This window comes from Oculina patagonica, chromosome 1 (genome assembly GCF_052425735.1).
Source record: "Oculina patagonica isolate OP01 chromosome 1, crgOcupat, whole genome shotgun sequence".
Classification (NCBI taxonomy): domain Eukaryota; kingdom Metazoa; phylum Cnidaria; class Anthozoa; order Scleractinia; family Oculinidae; genus Oculina; species Oculina patagonica.
This window is the reverse complement of record NC_135758.1, coordinates 13,433,504-13,459,262: the sequence shown is the minus strand read 5'-3', so window position 1 is coordinate 13,459,262 and position 25,759 is coordinate 13,433,504. Positions and strand designations below refer to the sequence as shown.

General features: G+C 38.1%; 1 protein-coding gene across 1 annotated transcript; it reads right to left on the bottom strand.

The window, feature by feature from the left end:
• Positions 1-870: 870 nt before the first annotated feature.
• LOC144657466 (non-lysosomal glucosylceramidase-like) lies at positions 871-24,584 on the bottom strand. The gene is made up of 20 exons (XM_078517805.1): positions 24,270-24,584; positions 24,055-24,143; positions 20,668-20,783; positions 19,752-19,793; positions 18,722-18,916; positions 17,338-17,643; positions 16,651-16,762; positions 16,164-16,317; positions 15,495-15,620; positions 14,647-14,801; positions 14,062-14,166; positions 13,552-13,659; positions 11,728-11,813; positions 11,581-11,646; positions 10,804-10,910; positions 8,039-8,181; positions 7,112-7,230; positions 4,503-4,616; positions 3,546-3,623; positions 871-3,204 (listed from the first exon to the last, which is right to left on the bottom strand). Exons 1-20 carry the CDS (start codon positions 24,422-24,424, stop codon positions 2,941-2,943), a joined length of 2,640 nt encoding a protein of 879 aa, XP_078373931.1. The 5' UTR covers positions 24,425-24,584; the 3' UTR covers positions 871-2,940.
• Between the last annotated feature and the right edge of the window lie 1,175 nt (positions 24,585-25,759).

Below are 25,759 nucleotides of genomic sequence, written 5' to 3'. Positions count from 1 at the left end.
TTGCATTCGTTCAACAAAATAGAAGGGGTGGGGGTAAGCCCCCTTTTTGTTTCGTTTCCTCAGAAACGAAACGGTATTGTTTTGGATTCGATGTGAACTATTTACACAGCACGGGCTACTATTCAATCAGAATAGCGCTCGTAACCACAATGTTAACACGTTTTAGCAAAGGCAAACAACCTGGTAAAAACGTTCTTCAAATATCGAAAAAGATAATAGTCAGGAAGATTTGTTACAAATAGAAATATCTGATGACTGCAATGCTTTTAAGTTCGATTAAAGCGACGTATTCTTGGTGAAAAATGTAAAGAGAGCCCTTCCCGTGTTTAATTGTTGTGTAGACACTCTAGCCATATTTTCTACCTTATTGTTGACTTGTAAATTTCACACTTATAAGAGCGCTTAGAAGAGCAAAAAGACAGGATTTCTTCGTTACGATTTGCTAGCCACGGAAGACTTATCTGGAATTACCGCTCAAAGGCAAATTTTATAAAGCAAAGCGAAGGGCAAAGGAAATTGCATGCATACAAAATCTTCATTGCTTCGCAATTCTTCCGTAATACTCTTGATCAAGGATCTCAAAAATGTCACAAACCCATCTCTCCTCAAACTTTCCGCTACTTATGCTTATCGTTCTGCAATCTGAAAACGAAACACTATTTCTTTTTAAAATAGCTGCTTGTTAGATTTTTGCCGGTTTTCTCAGGCATCATCTCCGTTTTCTCTCTCTGCCTGTTTGAGCGTTTAACTGCGTCATTTTTTTGGTCACATGTGGGGATGCGGAGTTTCACTTTTCTGCCAGCCTTAAATTTGACTTATTTATTTGCGAAATAATGAAGCATAGCATGTCATACATGAATCACACACAAGTTAAATATGGCCCAGACCGCTGATAAAGTTTATTTCAGCATTCTCAACTAATAGTTCTTAATGTACGATACAGTACAATCATAGTTCAATTTGATATTCACAGCTCATAAAGGTATTTTTTTTAACAATTAATAACCTTAGAAATACCCCCGCCCACCCCAATTCAGCTCAAACTCACAACGCATCTTTTCCTAGGTCCCGAAGATTTTCCAATCATTATTACCCAATGAGAGAATGGCACGAGCACGCCGAAAGGTTGTCGCCATGACAATAATCTATCAAACGCACAAAGACATTCTCGTTCCCAGGTTTTCTCATACGCTAGCTGAACTACGCTTTGTCCCAAACCTTCCTATTCTGACTAAACTAACATTAGCTATTTAAAACCAACAATAAATTAATGTTATTTACATGTAAAATAAATATTAACCATGAATACTTTTTGACCTCAGTTGATGAATAGACTATAAATAAATAGTTAATCGATAATGAATTTTCTAGTGATACATTAATAGTCGACTTTGGAAAAATGATAATTGACAAAACATGAGCATTTTTTTCATCACAAACGACCGCTCCAGTCTCCATGGTAACGAGCGGTGCTGATTCACCTACACATGGCCCGCATGTAAGGTGAAAAAAATGAGCAAAATTTCATGCGTTCTCGTAGAATAACGTACTCATAGACAAATTATGTAAGTGCCTGAATAGAGAGATCAACTCTCCGTGATAGCTTTTGTCAAATAACTTTCGTACCTATTCAAAAGAAAGCTTTGAAAAATCTGAAAAGAGCTTCTCGCGGATGGTGCATCTTTAAGTACGTCGGAAGTAGTACAATTTCAATCCTCCCCAATCTTTAACCACCCTTGACTCCCTGTGGCTTGCCCGGTAATACGGGCAACATTTTTGTTCAACTTGTCTCGCAACAAATTTCGGTGTTGCAAGTTGCAGCAACATGTTGCACAAAGTAGAACCGAGTTCTACTTTTTGCAACAATTTTTTTCAACTTGCAACACAGAAATTTGTTGCGAGACAAGTTGAGCGCGCGGTAGTAATACGGGCAACAACTCGTTCAACTTGCAATGCAACAACGTTGCGAGACAAGTTGAACAAAAATGTTGCTCGTATTACCGAGCCTTAACCAAACTATTATTTTCAGATTTCTCTTCATTTGTAAGTCATTTTGTACAGCGCAAAAAACCCTCAAACTTCCAAAAAGAAAAAAACCGTTCTTAATCCCTTCACTTCTTATTCTTGTGTACTATACAGCCTCATATGATAACCATGTTAAATATTCTCCCCTCGTTTTGTTTTATATACATAACATTTCCCGTTTGATTTTCTTTCCAAAACTGAAGATAAATTTGTATTTTAGTTTTCCGGTAAAAGAAGCTGGTGTATAAACATGAATAACGTGAAAATTCGTTTACTTTCACTCCAATACTACTAATCGAAAATGTGTGAGTTCATTGTATATACAGTGATTTTTCCTCCCCTTCCCATCCACAACAAAATGTAAAATAACAAAGCACCATAGTTATAAATTGGGGCAAATCTCGCTTGTTTTGGCGACTCCTGCCCAGCTCCTTTCGGTCCGTCGGTAACCTGTCGGTTGATAGTTGACCGACAGTCGGTGGAGAGGAGCTGTTCTTTACAATTTATGCCAAACATCTGAATAAAAAAAGAACATTTGTGTAATGCGTGCGTATGCCGGAACTGAGAAAAGACAATCACTGATTCTTGAAAAGAACGCATTTCTAACACTGCTGATAATGTTATTAGGTTTCTATGCAACATCGCTAACTTTCTCATATTGGGGACGGACCATTAGAAACAACCGGAAAGGTGGGGGGGGGGGGGGGTGGAAGAAATTTCCGGCGGAGAAATTTTTTTAAAGGCCTACTTGTCTGCAGGATTTTTTTTCTTTCATTGCATCAATTTCTTTAGGCATAACCGCTTGCAGGAATTTGTTTTCGGGAAAAGTCACCCCCTCCCTTCGGTTATTTCTAATGGTCGGGTGCGTCCCCTACTACTGTTTGTGTATTAGTAAATGCGTTGAGTTAAGGTCAATTAAGAATCACTCGAGACATTACAAAATCCGTTACATTGAGAATAGTCACGGCTAGGACCAGCGGTATCACTATGATCAGCAGGCTTGCGCTTCTTTTCCAGCGCCCACTGCATTGCCCAGATACTCAGCGGTCTCATGTAAGCCAGTGAGCGAAAGTTGCCATTAGCAACAATGGCCTCTGGAGTCTGGAACCCCATACCCAGTCTCTCAAAACACGTGTTGTAAATACCGCTGGCTGTTTTGAAGCCCTCTTCAACCAGACCCTACAAGAATGAGACAAAGGTTATTTTACCTTGGCAACAACACTAACTAGAAAAAAATCGAAAAGCACGACGAAGCTTTCGGGTAAATGAAGTTAGCGTATAAACATGAATAAGGCGAAAATTCACTCCAGTGGGGAGTATGCTGAATTATCAGAAATTTCGAATGACGATGTTTTTAGCTAATACGAGCGCGCGCAAAATACGGTCCTTATAATAAAGCAATGTAAAAAACATGTCTAAACAAACAGCCAGTGCATCGTGAATAGTTCACTTGCTCTTAGTAAAACAGGATTAATGATATTTTTGAACAGTGACACCTCGTGTGGTGCTATTTACAGTACCTCCTGAATCATAGAAGCAGCCACAGCATACGTGACGCCGGTCCAGACCTCCTCCGCCTGTAAACTACTTGTGTCAACCTAGAAAAAAATTATTGAGTTATCAACCTTATTTGGATTAGCAGGCAGTTGTTTAAACTCCAAATAAAGACGTAACATTTTGTGATAAAAATGTTCTCATTGTTTTTCTTCACCCGCAGTAAACCGTAGGTACGATTTCGGCCGCTCTCTCGAGTCCGGACTTTGTTTCACCGGAAGTGCTGAAGAAAATTTTGAGACCTGGAATTTTGTGATTGACCATTAAGATTGAAACACATCTTTCACAGGAAGCACACTACATTAAATCAATTCAAATACAGTGGTTTTGATTAAAAGTGACTATTCTTAAGCCATAGCTCGCGTTTTTAAAGCCTTCTAATTAGTTAAAAACTAGTACAATCATGCTGTATTTTCAACCAATCATGACTTGGCTTCCGCACATTTTCCCGCGCTTGGCACGGGCTGCACTCTCAACTTTCTTCTGATTGGTTGACTGTATTTCTCGCGCACTATGTATTTAAAAGCGATTTCGATTGAGTGTCGTGAAACCAAAACCAAAGTAATCACTTTGGCCAATCACAAAGGACACGGACAATCCACTGAACCAATCAAAACTCGAAGCAAGAACATGTAGCCGGCACGAAGCGCGAGAAAAAGTGTGCGAGCGAGTCACGATTGCCTTTGGTTTTACTGATTAGCTTATAAAGTCGCGAAAGCTTTTTAAAGCAATCATTAAGCGATGCAATGCAAACCAAAGCAATCGTGAATTACTTTTGACACTCAAGTAAAACCCGCTCTCTGATGGGTTAGATGTGGACACTTCAATTGGTTTTGATATTTAACGACAGTCACTACAAAGCCGCTCTATTATTAAGAATTATAATTTCAGCTTCATAAAACTAATGATAGTAATTCTCGTACCTGGCCGTTGGGCCTCATGCCATTCACAGCACCCATACTGCCGTCTTGAAACTGAAGCACGTTATACTTGTACACTGTATTGAGGGCACTTAGCACATTCTCTTTTGGAAAAACCTAAACATTATAATAAAAAAAAAATGATAAGCTTTAAAATACTTGCAACAGTTCACATTACTGCCTATAAGTACCTTAAGGTTGGCGGCTACTAATTTTAGTGATAAAAGATTTAGTGACTATTATTTTAATTTAGTGATTTCCCTAAAATTAAAAAAAAAAATAGCGATATCGTGTAAACCAGTTTTTAATGAACATGTAGCTAAGATGGAAATAAATGCTCAGTAAAAGAACAAACTATGGGATGATGGCCCTATTCTCCCAGAGGAGAGTCTCGAGTAAGAAGAAAAAGGACAAACTCACTTGAATTTGCATTGCCAGGAAGAACAAAGTTACCAGCATCCATTTTTTAAAGAATTTTTCAAGCCGACTATGTTTAATTTTGTTTTCCTTTAGGGTTCGGATGGGGGGTATTAAATTTGACCGAGACAAGTTTTAGCGAGTACTTAATTTAGCGATTTTCGCCCAACTCGCTAAAATAAATAGCCGCTAACAATAGTTAACAATTATTCCCCGAGCGCGCGTTGGATATGAGACGCGCCTCGTTGGCTATAACGATCTCATATCCAACAAGCGCGAGTGCAATAATTGTTTTATTGAAAACGCCCAAAGAATTGCAATATTTGAGCTTCCCAGCTGTTTTCGTTGGCGCGTATCAGCTACCATGTTTTTGTCAATGGTATATGAGCTCATATACTATTGCCTGTTAACCAATCAAAACGCAGAAATTGCAATACCATAAAAATTCCGGTTATAAGCCCCCCCCCCCCCCCGGTTATAGGCCCATCAACCTGGAAACAAAAAAATACATCCGGTTATAAGCCCCCCTGGATATAAGCCCCCCTCTACCGGATGACAGTACTGAACAGGGCTAAATGTTGCTTTTTGTGCGTTTTTAACTTAAAATCGTATTTCGATCAACACTCCCGAGGCTCGTTTCGAAACGTTTTTTTTCCTTCAGCTTATAAGCCCACCCAAAAACCCTTACGAAGTTGTATAAGCCCAGGGCTTATAACCGGAATTCTACGGTATACTATTGCTAGTTTTTAATAATTAGCAATTATTGGATGAGGCAGAGGCAGATAATTAGCAATTATTGGATGAGGATCGATCTGCATAATTCTTCATATCATACGAAAGTCGAATTTAATAATTGTTTTATTTTTCATTCAAAATATTTCCAGAGCTCCAAATGCACAAAATGAATTTAATACGGTTTTAACAGTAGGCAAAGTACACAATTACACAACAACGTTCGCTTTTAAAAGTGATTTAAACTTCAAAAACTCGGTTACCTTCATTAAATTCGATATTTAGCACTTCCTTGAAGTGTCTATTGAAGCTAAATCTGATGACACAAAGCAATGTTTTCGAGTACAGGTTTCATTTGTTCTTGCTTACTTCGACGTAGAATTTTCGTAAAACCACTCCAAGTCCTCCGCTGTGGCTGGATCAGGGTTTTTTCCTTTTGAAGATACGCTTTTAAAATCGATCGACTCCCCTTCGTTGCTTTTTCCGTGTTTTGACTTTCCTTGTCTTCTAATAACTTAAATATTTTACCTCTTCGTAATGCTCAAACCTAGCGGCCATTTTCGCGCTTTTAACCTGCTCGGCAGCAAAGCCATTCAGTTGCGTGATGTCAGCGTTCCTTCGGAACGAGGTTGCGATCGGTTAATCATCCTTGGGAAGGAGGTTGCGATCCAATAATTCTTATTATATTTTTGTTATAGGGTGGTATTGGTGAGGGGGGGGCGGGGGGGGGGGGGGGAGAAAAATATACAATAGAAAAAAATATATTTTTTTATAAAAAAAAAAAAAAAAAAAAATATAAAAAAAAAAAAAAATAAAATAAAAATACAAATTTTAACAAACTTCCAACCCACAAAACACAAAATATATATATAAGAAAATACGTAAAAATTTGACATATATGGGCAGCGCGCGCATGTGTTGAATAATAATATTATTCAACAGATGCGCGCGCTGCCCATATATGGTCAAAATGTTAACGTTATCTGTCATCCGCACATAACAGATATCCTGCGATATACGTAGGTTGCGAAGATTCGTCCGAAATCTTGTAAAGCACTGCATAATTACAGTTTTTCTATCTACGAAATGTGTTTGGTTGACAATTTGTTGAATAATAAAACAATTATCCTGCTCAATCTTGCGGAATATCGTCTGATTTTAGCCAACTCGGCCTACGGCCTCGTCGGCTAAGTACCAGGCGATATTCCGCGCGATTTCGCAGGATAATTGTTAAATATTGGACGATTGACGTCATTTTACGTCATTTTAATGACGTCAATCGTCGTATAATTGGACCTTCTTCCAAATTTGGTTGGCGCTAGCCGGTTAGCTGGAATTAACCGGGGATTGAAAGCCAATCAGAAACAGAGAAATATTTTGAATGAATAATAACTATTATACGGTAAAGTTAAAAATTCAAAGTTCAAAGTTCAAGTTCCAATTTGCAAAGTTCATATCATTACCCGATCACTGGGTGACTGTCCAAGTTCACACGCCTTTAGATACCACTGTCCCGCCATCTGGTCAGCCATGATACTGTTGTGGTATTTATTCGTGCTGCTATCGTAATTGTAGTAAACTCCTGCAAGATAATTCCACCAGAATAAAATATACAAAAAAATCGAAATATCTACAGCAATCTGACGAGTACAGACGCCTTTAGCTAGCTACGTATGCAAATTGCCAATTTCAGATCGTGTGATGCCCTCCAGAGAGTTTTACCGAGTTTATAAATCCAAACAAAGCAACTTTTCATCTAACAGAAACTATTCATTCATTTTAACGTGGATTCTTTTGAATTTGAAAGAAATAATTCTCAAGGGTAACACCACGTGGTCTGAAATGGGACAACAAACAAACGAAGCTAAAGAGGTCTATTGGGGGCAGGGATGGCGCAGTAGTGAGAGCACTCGCTTCCCACCAATGTGGCCCGGGTACGATGCCCGAACCCGGCGCCGTACGTGGGTTGAGTTTGTTGTTGGTTCTCGTGCTTGCTGCAAGGATTTTTCGTCAGGTTCTCCGGTTTTCCTCCTTTCTGAAAAACCAACATTTCTAAATTCCAGTTTATTATTATTATTATTTTTACTGATGACAAAGACCAAAAGGCAAGTTTGTATTTGCAAAATAAGAGAAAACAAATGTTCTGTTATTTAACATTTTTGTGTAATGTGGCTTCAAACAGTTTGTTATCAGCCATGTGTAAATCACATGCCTTTTGGATAATTACGTTCTTATTTCCTTTATGGTTTTATTTGCTCAACAAACAAACAAACAAACAGACAGACAGACAGACAGACAGACAGACAGACAGACAAACAAACAAACAGACAGGCATACATACAGACAGACATACAGACAGACAGACAGAAACATCAGTGAAAAAATATTACCGTTCCACAGCAGGGCGTGATAAGCCTTCTTTCCTCTTTTAAGTATGTTGACATATTTAACAGCTTCGTCTGGGACTCCTAACACATTGGCTATTTCCTGCATTACTCGCAGAGATGCTAACCACAGCCCTCCACAATAAGCACTAGAAAATAACATAACTACGCATTAAGAAAACAGCCCTATAAAACATACAACACTTAATGGACAAATGAACAGAAATTTCAAAATGCCATTTTAACCAACCAAACGCTAAAACTATCCATTATTAAGTAAAAGTAAGAAAAATTTTTGCTTTCCGAGCCTTAAAGCGTGAATAACAGCAAAAATACGAAGATTTCCGAAGGCTTCACGAGAACGTTTTTGAATGACTGCGCACTGAAACGGAAGGAATGTAACGAGTTTTTGAAGTGATAATTGGTGCTTTTGAAGACGACCGCAGACCGATTCCACAGACTGCACCGACGGCAACGTCAACGACAACGTCTGGTGGAAAATGAATTTATATTTTACTTGAGAATCTCGCATCTTTCCGGACGTATTCTGCTTATTTATTGTTTTAAGAACTAGCTCCTGCTGAATATTCAAAGAGAGCGTTAAACCCCAAATAGAAAAAAACCAAATATTTGCCGTCGTGGCTGACGTTGTCCAAAATACGCAGAATTTTGTCATTTCACGTTGTTGTTCGGCAGAAAACGAGTTTCCCTAATGGTCGCGTGTCGCGGGTCGCGGGTTTCAAGTCGCGTGTCGCGGGTTTTAAATAAGTCGCGGGTTTTGAAAAAGTCGCGGGTTTTGAAAAAAGTCGCGTGTTTTTAAAAAGTTGCGAGTTTTCGATAGAAACCATTTATTTCTCAGTAAAATTCATTCAAACAAATTTAAACTCTTTTTTTTTGGGAACTACGTTACAAAGAAGCCAATTACTTTGCGGGTTAAACAATAAAATTACGAACTTCGGAACAAACTCCCCAACTTTGGTCCGGCTAAACTTCCCAAGTTTGCAAGTTGAGGAGGAACAAGACATATTGCTCGAAAGTCGTGTTCATGTCGGAAATTCAGGTGAAGAAAACATGGCAGCAGCGGTAATGTTTCAGCGATTCCAGTGGCTAGAGTTACAAAATATTTGGTTGAAGTTGAAGAGTCTGACGTCGTTTCGCATGAGCAATCTGCCGATAAATAAATTTTACGTCGGCTGAAATTTGGTCAAATTTAACTTTTTATATACAGCAAATACATCTTTAAAATTTTTGTGAGGCTTTAACTTCAATGTCAAGTCTTCTGCGTTTGTAAACTGAATGAAACTGGACGGCTTTACCGATCTTCACGTAAAATTAATTTTATACAAATGCGAAAGAGTCAGACAAATTTGAATTTATAAAAGTCGCGACACGTTTACGGCTCAATTCTATTTTTATGGTACGTGTTTTCTTCCGATGGTTTAGCGAAGCAAAACCATTTCTGTCAACATAACTACAAAAGGGTTTTTTAAAATCTGCGCCAGTTAAAAATATTTTAAAGAGTTTTTGCCACAGAATACTAGCAAAATATATTTATCAACCGTACGCGTTCAATCATGAATACTTTGGTTCAACTTCATGATCGCTCGCGCGCAACGTTGTTTTCAAACTTAAAAGCTTGATTGCAAATCATGCAATGTTTGATACCCAATTTGAACATGTTTTTTTTTTTTGTCAGGACGTGATGCAACGGACGGTATATGTAATCCTTATACTTACTGTGGGTCAGAACGTTGATACCGACGCCGTGCTTGTTCAAACAACTATTTTGAAACTCGAGCAGCTAGAATCGCTGAAATATTTCTGCCACCACTTTGTAACGTGTCTCGTTCCTCCTCAACTTGCAAACTTGGGAAGTTCAGAAGTTCAGTCGGCAAAGTTTGGGAAGTTTGATCCGAAGTTCGCAATTTGATTGTCTAACTCGCAACGTTACTTAAGAAAACGCGATCATTTTAAAACCGGCGTCTTTGCAACCGGTTTAAATTTGTTTGAATGAATTCTACTGAGAAATAAATGCATTCTATTGAAAACTCGCAACTTTTTAAAAACACGCGACTTTTTTCAAAACACGCGACTTTTTTCAAAACCCGCGACTTTTTCAAAACCCGCGACTTATTTAAAACCCGCGACACGCGACTTGAAACCCGCGACCCGCGACCCGCGACCATTAGGGAAACTCGCAGAAAACGGCTTTGAAGTGTACCAAGATTCAAAACGCACGTGCAAAGTTAAAGCACCTGCAGATAGTTCTGCTCATTAACGTTAAATGCTAATGAGAAGAACAATAGAGATTCTTGATTTGTTTTCATACCAACAGAACGAAATAACTGCTTGAAATGTCACTAAACACATTTATTTAACTTCTAACCTGCGGTCGGCGGAATTGGTCTGCGATCGTCCTCAAAAACACCAATTACGACGTCAAAAGTTTTTATTTCCGACAATTTTTCCGAGCACTCTACGATTATGAAGGCCTAAAAAAAGCATTTTTCAACTTGCAATATCTCTGTAATGCAATGTCCGATTACTTTGAAACTTCGGGATATGTTTATTTGGCTCTTAATAAACACACGGGCAAAAAATAAAAAAATCGCAATTTCTGTTCATTTGACCTTTAAAAATTTAGCTGCATGCATATACTTAGTATTGTTTACGTCAAAAAGGGAAAAAAGCAAAACAAAGAGATTTGTGGAAGAAAGCCCACAGTTGACTTCACTCAAAGTATTCTTGAGAAACACAGCATCTAAAAATACCTTGGGCCTGTGACTGGCCATGCATCGAAAGTTTGATCTGCAAAGCCAGAGTTTTCTATCAAGCCATCACCATCTGTATCATACACTACAGTCTTATTCATGACTGTCTGAAAATAAAATAAAACAAAAATCACCAATTAAAATCGCATAAATGATAGATGGAGAAAAATAAAGTTTTGTTAAAAGGCATGAGTAAAGGACTGTACATGATAACACACAATCATGTCGTCAATCATGTAGGAACTGGTAACTTGACGGCTCCAATATTTTTATATGGCCAAGCTCCCATGAGTCGACGGTAATCAATGTCCGATTGGTGTGTAGAAAAGGTCATTGATTCTACTCCTTTTGGTAGAACACGGAGCCTTTTTTCCGAGTAGCTTGTTTTACTGAATAACATCTTTCTTTTAAGACCTTTTAAAGATATCTCTTCCTAGACTACAACCTGAACAGCGGGTGAGAATAAGTCAAATAATACAGTGAAATCACGAAATATCAAACCCCAAAGGGAAGCGAAAATAGATTCGAGAAGTCGGGGGGGGGGGGGGGGGGGGGGATTAGTGTTCGACTGAGTGAGGTAAAATAATCCAAAGGAAACGAATCATGGTTCGAGTTATCGGGTGGTTCGAGAAAACGAGGATTCCAGAAAAAAGAATTCCAGTGTATTGCGTTTTTGTTAGACAAGCCATTGACATGTTATTGGCAGGAAAAATGGTTGAAATAATTACTACCACTATACACTGACAAAACCTTGTGCAACGCTATAGTTGTAGGTACCTTTGCAATGGGCCACATGTCCTTCAGATATTGAATGTCTTTTGTTGCCCTGTAGTCTCGATACACCTGCAATTACCAAATTAAAAAATTAGAACATTCATATCTAAAACAGTAAAAGTAACAGAAACATTGAAAATTGAACCACACCTGAAGAACAAACTTGAGGTTAAGGTCTTTCCACTGTGCTGTGTCATGAATAGTATAGGCATTCACTTTCTCCCATGGCTCTTCAGCTACAAAATCATCAATAAGATGTATTATTATTCACTCAGAATTTTTCTCTGTTTCTGATTGGCTTTCGATCCCCGGCTAATTCCAGCTAACCGGCTAGCGCCGACCAAAGTTGGAAGAAATTCCAATTATTAAAAATTATTATATGACTAGCTCCGTGAGCGGTCAAGATGAAACGAATCCCGTGCTCTGATTGGCTACCCGAGCGGTCAAGATGGAGCCATCTTGACCGCTCGGGATCGCCCGCTGTGTTCCCGCAAGCGAAAAAATTTTTCAGTTTCGTCGACGCTACTACAAAAAGCTTCTTTGTCTTATTATAAAACTTGAGCTATGAAACCATTTTTTCTGTCTGTTTCTAGCGAAAGGGAGTTCGATAACAAGCCAATATCCTGCCATCTTGACCTCACGCTTGGTCAATAACCCATATTTATTGGATCGCAACCTCGTTCCCAAGGATGATTATCCGATTGCAACCTCGTTCCCAAGGATTGCTGACGTCACGCAACTGAACGGCTTTGCTGCCGAGCGCTCGAGCAGGTTGAAAGCGCGAAAATGGCCGCTAGATTTGAGCATTACGAAGAGGTAAAATATTTAAGTTATTAGAAGACAAGGCAAGTCAAAACACGGAAAAAGCAACGAAGGGAAGTCGATCGATTTTGAAAGCGTATCTTCAAGAGGAAAAAACCCTGATCCAGCCACAGCGGAGGACTTGGAGTGATTTTACGAAAATTCTATGTCGAAGTAAGCAAGAACGATAAAAACCTGTACTCGAAAACATTGCTTTGTGTCATCGGATTTAGCTTCAATATACACTTCAAGCAAGTGCTAAATATCGACATTATAAAGGACAAGAAATTTAATGAAGGTAACCGAGTTTTTGAAGTTAAAATCAAATTTGAAAGCGAACGTTGTTGTGTATTTATGTACTTTGCCTACCGTCACAACCCTATTGAATTCATTTTGTGCATTATTTTGGAGCTCTGGAAATATTTTAAATGAAAAATAAAACAATTATTGAATTCGGCTTTCGTATGATATGAAGAATTATGCAGATCTTGGAGGGTGTTATCCGTTCGGCTGAGGCGGATAACACCCTCCTCGATCTGCATAATTCTTCATATCATACTCAGCCTCATCCAATAATTGCTAAATATTAGACTCGATTTCCAGCCACTTTTCGGGAAAATGAGCCAAGATTGGACTGGAGAAGGCGGAGGAAATCGACGGAGCTTAATTTATATTTTTTATCGTTAGGTAGTATTAAATTAGTTACCTTATTCTTGTTAATTTCCGCCCGTACTTAATTTTGCGAAAATACGGGAGCTGAATTTCGCGAGTATAAATTTTAATATGATATTAATTTTAGCGTGCAATATTTTTTTCGCGTGTATTAAATTCCGCGATTATTTTGAGATCGCGAAAATTATACCTTAGTTTTTAACTCTTTTTTCTTTTTTATGGCTGTTTAGTGGTTAAGTGAGTGGAGTATTACCTTGGTTCCAGTGTTTTTCTCTTTTTTAATTTTTTAATTTTCATCAAATATGAACCACGAAGCAGCGAATTTTTCTTTCGCTTGCTTCAACCGCCCCAATGCCTACGGCTTTTTTTGCATCATAAGCAGAAAGGGACTAAGGCATGAATGCGTAATATTTCTGTACAGTTTGTTCATCTGAGTCTTGTAACATGGGGTACAAGTGTCAGGAGGTAGCAAGATAATCTAAATTAACGCAACAAACCCACCTGGATCTCCTACATCATGTGGTACATAGCCGGCTACTTTCCTTCGACAGTTCCGTCCATTCATCATCGTCATTGTCAGCTGACTATCTGTCTGATTCACGGCTTGAGCTGTAAGTTCAAAACCATCACACAAGTTAATGTTATTTTATAAAATAAATACTGGTATACCAGTTGTCACACAAAAATAGTCAGTGGTGTGAGAGGATGCACTAAAAGCTGGCTAGCGTGGAAAATTTATAACTGTGAACTACCAGAATACCTAGACTTGGTATAACCACGGTAAGTACAGTTTTTGTTAAAAAAGTTAAAGGATCTCTCACAGTATTAGACTTAGCAACAAATGTAAGTTGTCCAGTTTCTTTAATTCGTAAATGTCGAGACTGCCTTTTTAAAATTTGAAGGACTTTTTACAAGGGGAAAGAAAGTTATACCTTTTTGCAACTAGTTTAGCTAGTTTAGATACTCTGCCTTATTTACTTCTCGTTATTAATATCGAACATGTTACTGTACCTATGTCATACTGAAGGCTAAGTTGTAGCTTTGGCCACAGCAGGGCAAGAGCAAATGATGCATAGAAGTGAACATCATAGGTATTGTACATTCTGTACTCATGTCCTTTGGGAAAAAAAGTTGACATTAGATTATGAATATAAAGTATAAACATACAGCACAGTCTAACATCATAAAGGGACGGAGGCCTGTAGTTTTAAGTTGCACATCACACAGCCATAAACGTTTTTAAAATCGTTTAGAAAATTTGAAAATGCTCCAAAAGTTGAGGCAGTTACTGAAAAGGGAATCGCCACCTAGTTTATCGGCTTGCAAATGGGTTTGTCAAATCCTGCCCTTTCTAAAACAAGCATCTTATATTAGACAATGAGGCAATGAAAACCGAAAGTGGCGATATTTGCATTTGACTGCTGTGAAGGTGTACACGTATCAATTAAAGCTACTGTACAGTCCAAAGCAGTTGCAGATAATAAAAACAAAATGCTACAGACATTTTTGCTAAGTTCCCTTTAAATTCAGTGCATGGTAACTGTATGAAATAAACTGGACAGATGTATCAAAGATGACCATCACATGTAAGAATACCTTCCAAATACGCAAATCTGCCATGTTCTTTAACAAACTCAGGGATAGGAGTCTTGTTGTCTGTGACGTGATCCACATCCAACCAAACTGTTCCACCATCAGCTACAAAGTACAGCTCGTTAAAGAGAGCTGACTTGTACCATGAGGGCAATGAACTGCAACAGAAAATAAACTATAATTCAAATTACTTGACTTCACTTCAGGTCCTTAAGTAAGCAAAGTGGTTTTTAATTTGTTTGTCCATAAAGGAGGCCCTGTTAGGGTAACATTTCAGCAAGCAACAGGAGTAATTGAGCAATACAGAGACTTGAAAATGACTACAAATGACAACACTTGCGTTGAAATTCTGACAGCAAAGTGCAGCCCCTTTCAAAATTACGACATGAAAAGGTTTGAAATTCCAGATTGGGGACATGCATGCATATCCCATTTTCCCCAACTAGGCCTCATATATGTAAATGGAGCACTCCCCTTTATTTTGTTGAGAGTACCCCTCTTGCCTCTGGCCACGACACAACTGTCACTGTATGTAACTATATATAAATGGATCTTAGTTAGTTGTTAGCAAAGCCTGACAAAATTTTGAGATGTGACCCACAACAAATTTCCATCCCTCCAAGGAAAAAAGTATTTTGTACATCTACACTCTGAGTAATTAATTAAAAAAAAAAAATCATTGACATGTTCACCATCATTGTTCAACCACAGGGCAGCCAGCTGTCAGTCAGTCACAAGCTGCCTTATTCAGTTATATTGATCATTTTGTTGTGGACTATATTTTCTGATATTAACTGTGATTAGGGAGCTGGATCATCTTAGCTTGTAGTCCTATGAAAAAACACACTCACTCATTTTGCAAGATCGGGTTTTGCCAGGCATCTATTTTGGACTCCCACTCAGGATAACGCAACAGCGCATGGCAACAAAGAGCCTTGCCTGCATCACCATGACGACCAAAGAAGCGAGTGTAATACCTTAAATAGATGAAGATAACATATGTCAATTAAAAAAATAACTGTTTCCTTTATGTTTGCATTGGTTTTGCATTACTAAGCATGCTTAGTGATTGGCCTAAAAAGGTTGTGGCACTTTTTCGACCAATTAGAAGTAAAACCAAAACCAATCGTGACTCACTCACACACGTTTTCCTGTACTTTATTCTCACCTGCTCAAGTATTTGCTTTGATTTTTGACTTGTTCAGTGAATTGTCTGTGTCCTTTGTGATTGGCCAGGGTGTTAATTGCGTTTTTCCAGAAAATATCCATTTCTCCCCCACAGAAAGCTTTTTGGTTTAAACTTCCCCACCCATCAGGAAATTCCATTTTGGCTTCATACTTTCCTTAAATAGGCTTTTGAGACTCAACACCCCTCGGAATTTCCAAAGACCTTCCATGAGGTGGGTGTGGACATTTTTTTGGAACCACATATTGGAAATCACTCTATTTTTATATGAACTACAGTACACTCTTTGTGATTTTCTTTACCTGTTAAATGTTCAAGTCATAAAATTCATTACCTGAAGTGTTTGTTTTTTGACGACCCAAAATGGACAACAGGATTATCCCAACTGAGAGCAAACTCTAGTTTTGTTTTGCTCTTTGGTGGAATTTTGGTTGTAGCTGCCACAGCGGCACATAGAGTCTGCTCTGGTTTGGATGGCTCACTGCGCCCTGTGTGCCGGTCAATAAGGAATTTTAGTACATTCTCTGTGATAAACCTCAGCTTAGTTCTTAATATCTCAATTTAAAATAGTTTTTAATGAGGCAGACAGTTACCAGGAAATGATAAAATTGTCAATGACTGAATAATATTGCCTTGATGCAAAAGTAAAATTAAACTTAAATGTAGTAGAGGACATGCAACCACTGAGCTATAGAGGACTTGAAAAGGATCCTTGATGATTGTGGGATTATTATTTTTTTTTTAGAATTTAACAACTTTGTTCATCTTTAGTTCAATGCACATAAAGTTTCCATGTCCTTAAATCGTACTGTTATAAATACCTGCTGTAGAGTTAAGTTTGCCGTCATCCATTAAGTCTTCCCATACTCTTCTACAGGGTGTATGTGCATCAAATGCAGTTTTTGTTGTCACAGTAACAACACTTTTTCCAGCCTATAAAGATAATAGAAAAAACTAAATACTTGTATCAGCTGCCACTTTTTTCCTTCCAATACAGTTAGTTAAGTTTTAAGCAAAAAGAAAAAAACAGAAGAGGAAATTAAAATGGCCATGCCAAGATTTCATGTGGCAATTTTCCTTTCAAGCTTTGTTTTGGCTTCACAGTACACTCCATGGACTAGAAGAAAAGGGGCTGCTATCTATGAGGTTTGATGCCTCACATAACGTCCTTGCAAGGCAACACTCTTAATTCACAGGCTTCTCTTTGATGGACCCGTGCATAAGAAGCAAAGATACTATAGGGAGGAAAATTGTGGTCATGAAACAAGCACCACATTAGGAGTCTGTTTACACAACAGAAACTGGGAGTTCAGTTCTTGTAGTTGTAGGGCAGTTTCTCAAAGTATATGTCAGTCTGAAGGTTTGCATCAGACGTGAAGTTTACCTTAAACTTACCATAAAAAATCACAGTACCCTTGGAATACAATAAAAATACATGTCAATCATCTACAAACAAATGTTTCTTTAATGGCAGAATGTTCATGAGTATAAACTTATCTAGTGAGTACCTGATTTTGTGCCTTGGCTGCAATGCCAAATGTGTATGGCTGTGTTGGGTGTTTATGATGAAGAAGAACTCCTGTCACCTCAGTAGATGCATTTGTTAAAACTGAATTTCTTTTATCTGCAGAATGATCCTCCATGGCACAGTGACTTCCAATCTTACATGTGAATGGCTCATTATAGTGTCCACTTAGTCCTTCATTTAGAGTCCCGTCACTGTTTTGAAATGTGAACATGATTGCTACTTCAACTTCTTCATCGTTGTTATTTTCCACTTCCCAAATGAATACAGCAACAGGTAGACTGGTGTCCTGAGAATTCCAATCATTCAATTACTGTATAAGGCTGGACCGGTACATGTAAACCTGACTAAGTCACATATCAGTCACATATCAGTCTTAGGTAAATGAGACTAGAAGTGCCATGCAAGTTGTTTGCTTGCACTTGCTGCAGAATTGGAGAGCTATTCACAACTTATCCTTACATATCCCAGGGGAGGTGAAGGGGTGGAGGCTTACCTCATGATTGGTGCAGCTAGTACTATTAGTTTATTTATGGATTACAGTTATCAATCAATCAATCAATCAATCAATCAATCAATCAATCAATCAGTCAGTCAGTCAGTCAGTCAGTCAGTCAGTCAGTCAATCAGTCAATCAGTCAATCAATCAATCAGTTAGTTACCCAGTCAGTCAATTACAGAATAAGATTGCCACCTTGCCGTGGTGGGGGGGCTTGCGTGCTCCAGTGAGCCCGAGAGCTATGCTGGCTGGACCTCTCGAGGTCCTGTTAGGGGCACCCATGCCAGACAGGTCAAAGGTTAGGGGCCAGACAAAGAGCAATCTACCAGTCCTCCAGGTTTGGGGGTTTTACACAGGGCTAACAACCCTGTCATGTAAAAAGCCTTTGTTACGGAAACAGCAACGTGTAAAAAAAAAAAATTGCACGTTGCTGCCCTACATGCCACTTAGGCGTAAAGGGAATGAGTGAGTGAGTGAGTGAGTGAGTTAAACATAATAAACTCTCCAGAATCAAAAACATATTAATAATTTAAGTACTTTTTCCTAAATTAAGTTTTAACACACTTCAAGTGATCCAATATCACATCTTCCATTTTATCAACTTAATTAGATTGGTTAATGTTTTGACACTCTTAAGTGACTAGGAGTATTTCTACTCCCCCCTGGATGGGATGCCAGTCCATCACAGAGTTACCCCATAGCATTAAATTTACTGGTACCCATTTATACACCTGGGTGAAGACAGGCACTATGAGAGAAAAGTGACTTGCCTAAGAACACAACACAGAGACCTTGGCCAGGGCTCGAACCTGGTCTACTCAATCCAATAGGCCACCGTGTCTCCCAGGTTACATGTCTATGTACTCACTTTATAATCATGAGGAAACACAGGTGACACTTGACGGCAAATGAGCCTGATGTTTTGTCCTGGTAAATAATAAATTGTCCATGCACGTGGATACAGAGCATGATACGTGGCATTGGCACCATTAAACCCCCAGTTCCAGCCTTGCAAACTGCGTCCACAAAGGACACCATTTGGACGGTTTGGTGACAAAACAGCCTATAGGTAATAATAAAATTTTAAAACATGTTGACCAATTATGGAATTAAAAACAAATACAATGTTCCAGAAAATATCCATGCCCCTCCCATGGTAGCTTTTTTGTTTGAATCCCCCTACACCTCTGAAAATTCCAGTTAAGCCCCATACTTCCCTTTAATAATTTTGGCTTTGAGATCCCCCACCCCATTAGAATTTCCAATGACCTTCCATGGGAGGGTATGAATATTTCCTGGAAGTTCTGCACAATATTTTAATCATAATAAGCAATAATACAATTAAACCTCCACTAAGGGAAAAATGTAGCGTTTGTATGTGGCTGGGATAATGACCGAGTGTCTGCTTTTGTATTTACTTTTTGTATATTAAGCAATCTAAGCAGACACTAAGGTCATGGTCCCAGCCACATACAAACACTACATTGTTAACCTCCTACAAGCAGACACCTCTCCCAAGTGGATACTTTCTTAGGTCCCAAGGATGTCTGCTTACAGGCAAGGAGATTCAACTGTATTATTAATAGAGAGTGCTTGTACTGGTACATTATAATTTTGTTCACAAAATTTACAAAGTGTCCTGTAGCTTAGGGGCAGCATTCTGATCAACATGCAGAATTGGAAGGTCATAGTAGGTTGACTCCTGTACGTGTTTAGGGAACTCAAAACCCTTCTCTGGGAGAGTTATGGATATTTTCTGGAACAAAAGGCAGTTGACAATTATTAATAAGTGCAACTTGGGATTGGAAAAAGAGGAACAATGCCATGTGATATGGATTGTGTAAATTATGATGTGCATTCTTCTTCACAATGTACATGCAGACTAAATTTCCACTAACCTGGTAAGTGGTCCTTCCTTTTTTCCTCACGCAAACAATGAACTAGAAATTATGCAACAAACAAATATGTTTATGTGTCATGTTGTGTCATTCACGATCACAGTTCACTTTAATAAAGATTAACCTTAACCCAATGTTGCGTGGAGATATGTGAAAAGTGTATGATTGGATAGCTTTGACATTTTCTGGTCATTTATGAGCTAAATCTGATTAAAACTACTCAAAACAGCATTTGCAACCTGAAGGTACGCCTCTCTTTCCACATTTTACGGCAGTTTTGCTCGGGCATGTGCAAAAATTAAAATTTTGAAAGTACCTTACCACTTTGGGCTTTCCATTTTTCTAATTTTCTATCCCCCCCCCCCTACACTTTTCCTTTTTGCTCCTATTTTTATCTTTTTTCCGCAGTTGTTGGCCTTCCACTGGGTTTGCTTTCAGTTCAAGGGTGGTTGAGGCAAATTTTTCTCAGAGTTTTTCACTCAAATTTCTAAGCATTTTCATTATCATGTGTATTTCAATGTGTATAATTTTCTGGGTATCTTTGGAATCTTTTCCTCCTGCAGAGATTGAGTACAGATTTAGTGATGCCTTTTTTGGTGTAAGATGATGACATCAGAAGCGGAACAAAAGACAATGTTCGCCACGACCAGTTTTGGTTGGGTTTATAACTTTAGATGTAGAATATGTATTTGCCAACTTCATTTCAAGAGGGCCTGGGCTGAAATCTCAGCATGGCTACCCAGGTGGCTGAAATGTTTGGCCGTGCTGAAATTCACCAATCCATATAATCTGCCTTTTGCAAGCTTAGCTATCCTAATGGACCATACATTTTCTGAAATATTTCACTTTGGTCTCCCAAAGATCTCCGATAGAGATTGACAGTTTATGGGAACTTGACTGTTATTTAAGCCTTTACCTGGTTTGCCTCTACATAGGTGTAGCTGTACATTCCTGGAGTAAGCTGCCATCTGTTAAAATCACCCTTCCATCCTCGTCCAATGCTACCACATCCGATTCCTCCAAGAGGTACCCCTACAATCACAGGGATTGAATTTTAAATTGTACCAGAAAAGAAGAAGGGTCTAATGCCTTAAAACATATATCTTGCGCACTAAAAACTAAAAAAAAGTATTTATTTAAGGTGGCCGAATACAGTTTTTACATATCTCAGAGGCGCGCGCTACGATTTTCGGCTTGACGTCAATATTGCTTGCGCGGGCTAAACTTGCGCCAGCAACTCTAAACAGAAATGAAAAACTCTTTTACAGCTCTTTTACTGCACTTGACCAAATTTGTATACAAGAGAACACTTCACAATACTTTCATAAGGTCTTTAAAGGAAAACGATACATCAAAAAGGTAAATAAACAAGCGACCGCGGAGTTTTAATTCTGTCTTTCATTATCGCTCGCGACGCATGGCGTCATGCATTGTTGTATTAGCGCACACTCGCATGTGCAATTTGATTATCTTTGGAGATCAAAAAAGCCAGATTTTGATCTAGATTTTCTCGAAAGCCTACTGTACATACCCCCGGTACTAGTTATGCAACGCTTTCGAGTGGTATACTATGGAATATCCCACGAGTCACTTGTATTTTCTCGGTATACACACGAGCCTTTAGGCTCGTGTGTATACCGAGAAAATACAAGTGACTCGTGGGATATTCCATAGTATACCACGAGAAAGTGTTGTGTAACTATTTTATACCATGTCATAGAAAATACGCTTACTAAATTTCGTCGAGAATACAGTCGCAGCGCACTATGGGAAGGTTGGGTTGAATACCGTAGAATATACAACGGCTAACCTGTATTCTAATTGGCTGTATTTTCTATGGCATGGTATAAAACCTTTTATGAAACTTTCCCTATTAATTTTAAGGGGTGAACCATGTCCACAGCCAAAATTTGAGAAAAATCTGTAAGACAGATTTTGAGCTATTTTTAAAATTTGCAAAATATCACATTTTCTTATTTTGCGAGAAATGTGTCTTACAGATTTTTATATTATTTTGCATGAATGTTTCATCCGAGCCAATTTCTAATTTCTGAAATTTTGGGGTAGGGTCATACAGGTAGATTTTGAGAAAAACACTGTTTCAACTACTAGTAACAGTCCCCTCTGAAGCACTCGGCTGTTCATTTTAAGCTTTTTATTAGGATTTTTACTTTTCAAACGTCGCATATGATGGTTTTTAGGATGTATTAAACAGTAATAAGAAAAGGATAAAACATTTCTGGAGATTTTACACAAGAGTTAAAAGTTGGACTGATTTTCCCTCTCAAAACTGTATTAATCCATCTTAACTATATCAAAATGGTCGATGTAAGTGGAGAACATGGTTGATTTAGATGCAGTAACAGTGTGACTACTATGGGGGGTGGAGGGGGAGGAGAGGTGTCTGGACAACAAAAGCCAATAACAAAACTGAATAGGAAGAGGAAGAATAGATGCTGATATTTCTAATTGAGAATATATACTGATATTTCTAATTGAGCCCATCATTAACCCTTGAGAACAAAACAATGAATCTCAACTTTGCCGGTGACAAATACAAATTTTGATTTTCAAGTTCAAGCCCTATGGCTTTGTTAGAGAATAAATATAATTATGAGCAAACAAGGTAAAAATTAAATTTTGTAATATTTTTAAATAAAGGTACGAGTAAACAAGATAAAAATTCAGTTATCTTAAACTATATGTTTAAATATAGATATAAAGTTATCAATTCATTTGCCACCACAGTTGTTATTTCTAGAAGAGTTGCATTCAACTTTTTTTTTTTTTTTTTATAAAAAATCTACCTCTGTTAATTTCCCTGTCACCCTGCTGATAGAGATACAGATAAACTACAACAGGTCACAAATACTGTTTAACATTGATAACTCATACACAACCAGAACCAGGGCTTCTTGAGAATTTGAATTTGTCACACATGCAAAACAATAATTTATCTTGTGGAAAGTGAGAAATGCAAATATTTACTTTCTTGCTTTTATAAATTTATTTTATTATATTTTGCAGTGGTATAGTGAGTGGTAGCAAATCAATAAAATGTTATCCACACGTGTGATATCATTTTTGACCAATCAGCTCTCAGAGTTTGCCGTGTTTCAATGCTCAATGAGCCAAAGTTTATCGATATTAAGTTAAAATATCTTTGGATCTTCCTCAGCAATTTTCGGTAATCTTCGGAAATCTTCCATATTGATTTGAACACTTGAAGATAAATTTCATATCTCCGTGCAACCATGTATTATCCTCTATATAATTTTAATAGAAGCATGGTGTAGCTGTAGCTAATAATTTATTATCATCTATAGCATAATACCAGAAAATTAAAAAAAAACCAGAAGTTTGAACCAAATATATTTTTCTCTACATTTTTTTATTGTGAGAAGTAGAAAGTAAATTTAATTAGTCAACAACTTTATTTAGTCTTCAACTCAATTATCAGTCTGCATAATAAAAGAAACAATTGTAACAGATAAGCTGGATATTTTTGAAAAACAAAAAAAAAATCTGTAACACATATACTTATAAATAACTTTCCAACATTATTTTCTGGATGACAAAGTCAGAAAAGACAAGAAATTGAAAAGGACACCAGGAATTATTTACACCTGCCAGTTTATATCACACTTATCTCACCTGTCATACATTTTACAGCATACCCGTCTTATTATTAACCACCACAGGAGATATCTTGGTGGAAATACATGTATTCAAAAGCATGCTTATTTAAAAGAACACCTTCTTTTTTGACAGCAATACAACTAACATAGCGCTTGAGGGAATCTAAAGCTTAATTCTCCCCGTTCCCGCGATTGTCTATATTTAAGGTGAAAAATCTTTCGCTAATAATTACATTAATTATAATCTTATAAATAAGAAATTGACATGAGACCCTCGACTTTGTATTTTTCATTTGACGATTTCCACGATAAAACAAGTAGACGACTTATAAAATCGTTTAAACGAATTGAAGGTAAACTAAAGTTAAATCTCTCTTTTAAAAGCAGGTCGCGCGTACTTTACTGACATCGCCGTTATTTTAGTGAAAAAAAAAAATGATACATCCGAAATCTAAACGATTAATTTCAAATTCAATGACAAGTCCTTTGCGACAGATCTGCCACAGTCATGTCTTAAGTTAACACAAACGAACATGGTGGAAGTTTTATTTTATAAGACATTTGAACAGTTTGTCCAAACGCTTTCAAAAGCATTTCTGACATTTATTGCAGTGATCTCGCAGAAAATACAAAGCTCTCAGTATAAACTTCTCGTGTAGACTTACCGTATACTTGACGGCACGGATTTGTGGCAAACGGGTCAATAAACGGCACTCTACCGTTCTTCCTTTCCCTTGTAGCATACTTCATAAACCTGAAATCGAGCGAGCGATCACTCAACTAAACGTGACAACATTTTGCCAATTCGCCGGCAACAATCGCCGGTGCGACCTATTCACGAAAAAAAAAACATAAACAACTTCACAGAATCGGATAATACCTCCATCCTAGACCTATTAGCCTTGGTATTTGACTCCACCGGGGTATATAGCATGGTTGAGGCTTGTGTGAAAATGTATTATCGAGATGCACCCGCCATCCGTATTTCGGAAGCAAATCTTCACTGCTGTCATCCCCCGAGGAAGAAGCCGCCATTTCCGCGAGGACAAGACTGCAGGCCAGCAATACTTTATTTATTGTTCAGCGGACTCAACCGCTGACCTCTCTGCTTGATGTAATGATAACGATCTGTAACTGTCCCACAATTTTTAGCCTGTTCCAGGCTCGGAAAAATAAAAAGAACAAATACCACAAAAAAAGTGCGAACACTTGCAAGCAGTCTAATAAAGTTATCTTGTCAGTATGGCGTCATCGCAAAGTGCAATATATACAAAATAAAGGGAAAATAAACAACATATTTTTGAATACGCCATGTTGCTAAGCAACTGATTTATCCGGTGAATTAAGACCGCAGACTTATTGGATTTTTCGGCTAATCTTCAGCCGAGGCTAAACGTCCGTATTGCATTTAATTCATTCCTAACCGATATTAACAGGTTCGCGTCATCAATGGGTGACGACAATGCTGGTTACAGTTTGGTTTAGTACATGTCTTTGTCACTCACAACAAATAGGGAAGAATAAAATTCGTTCTTAACCAAATTTCAGCCTTGGGTGTGTTTTTAAAATTTTCTTAATTTTTGGCCCTTTTCAGCCTCGACGTTCTTATAAAAAAGTGTATTTCACGCAAAATTTACCAACAAAGAAATTCCTCACAGAATGAAGTACGCAAAGAGCTATCATAACAGACCTGACTGGAACATGTTGTGAATTCTACATTTAACATACATGGTCCTTTGTGTTCTTTGAAGCAGAAACAGCGTCAAAACGTGATGAGGGCAAAAATTGGCTCACGAGAGAAAGTTGAGTGGGCAACGGACATCTTTGGACTCTTAATGCAGATCACCTGGGCGAGCCACACCACGCCATGACGTCATCCGTGAGTCCATACTCTATTGTAATTCACCACTAGAGCTGAAACCGAAAGAACTTGTGGAAATATAACTGAGATGCAAGGAAAAAGAGAAACTGGTCTCCGACAGCGGGTTGGTCTGATGCTTCAAAAAAAAATTAACTACTAAGGCGCCCCCCTGTCATGGAACAACTTTGAAAATGTTAGAGGAAAGTTTTACTGGATCCTCAATATCTGAAATAAGAAATGCTGGGGACTCGTGAGATTTGTATTATGTTTTCACGACCAAAGCAGACTAAGCAGCTACAGAAGTTTTCAGGACGGTGCCTGCCTTTTTTGTCGTGAACATATATATATTCTGTGCATCATGCAACACATTGATCACACTGGACGCGCGCGCTAGGGGAGTGTGCTCGCCTTAGCGCGCGGCTAAAATGCAAGAAAAATTGTATATTGCAACCAAATTTACATAAAAGAACATAAACTAATCTAGGAACACTGGAAATGCAACATATTAG

Bases quoted from the DNA above. Each gene is read 5' to 3' on its own strand.
- LOC144657466 (XM_078517805.1), bottom strand. From the start codon at position 24,424: ATGGCGGCTTCTTCCTCGGGGGATGACAGCAGTGAAGATTTGCTTCCG. The intron at 14,167-14,646 runs GTATTCTTACAT...TTTTTCCCAAAG, and splicing joins CAGATTTGCGTATTTGGAAG to GACATGAGTACAGAATGTAC. The intron at 3,624-4,502 runs GTACGAGAATTA...ATTTTTTTCTAG, and splicing joins GCATGAGGCCCAACGGCCAG to GTTGACACAAGTAGTTTACA.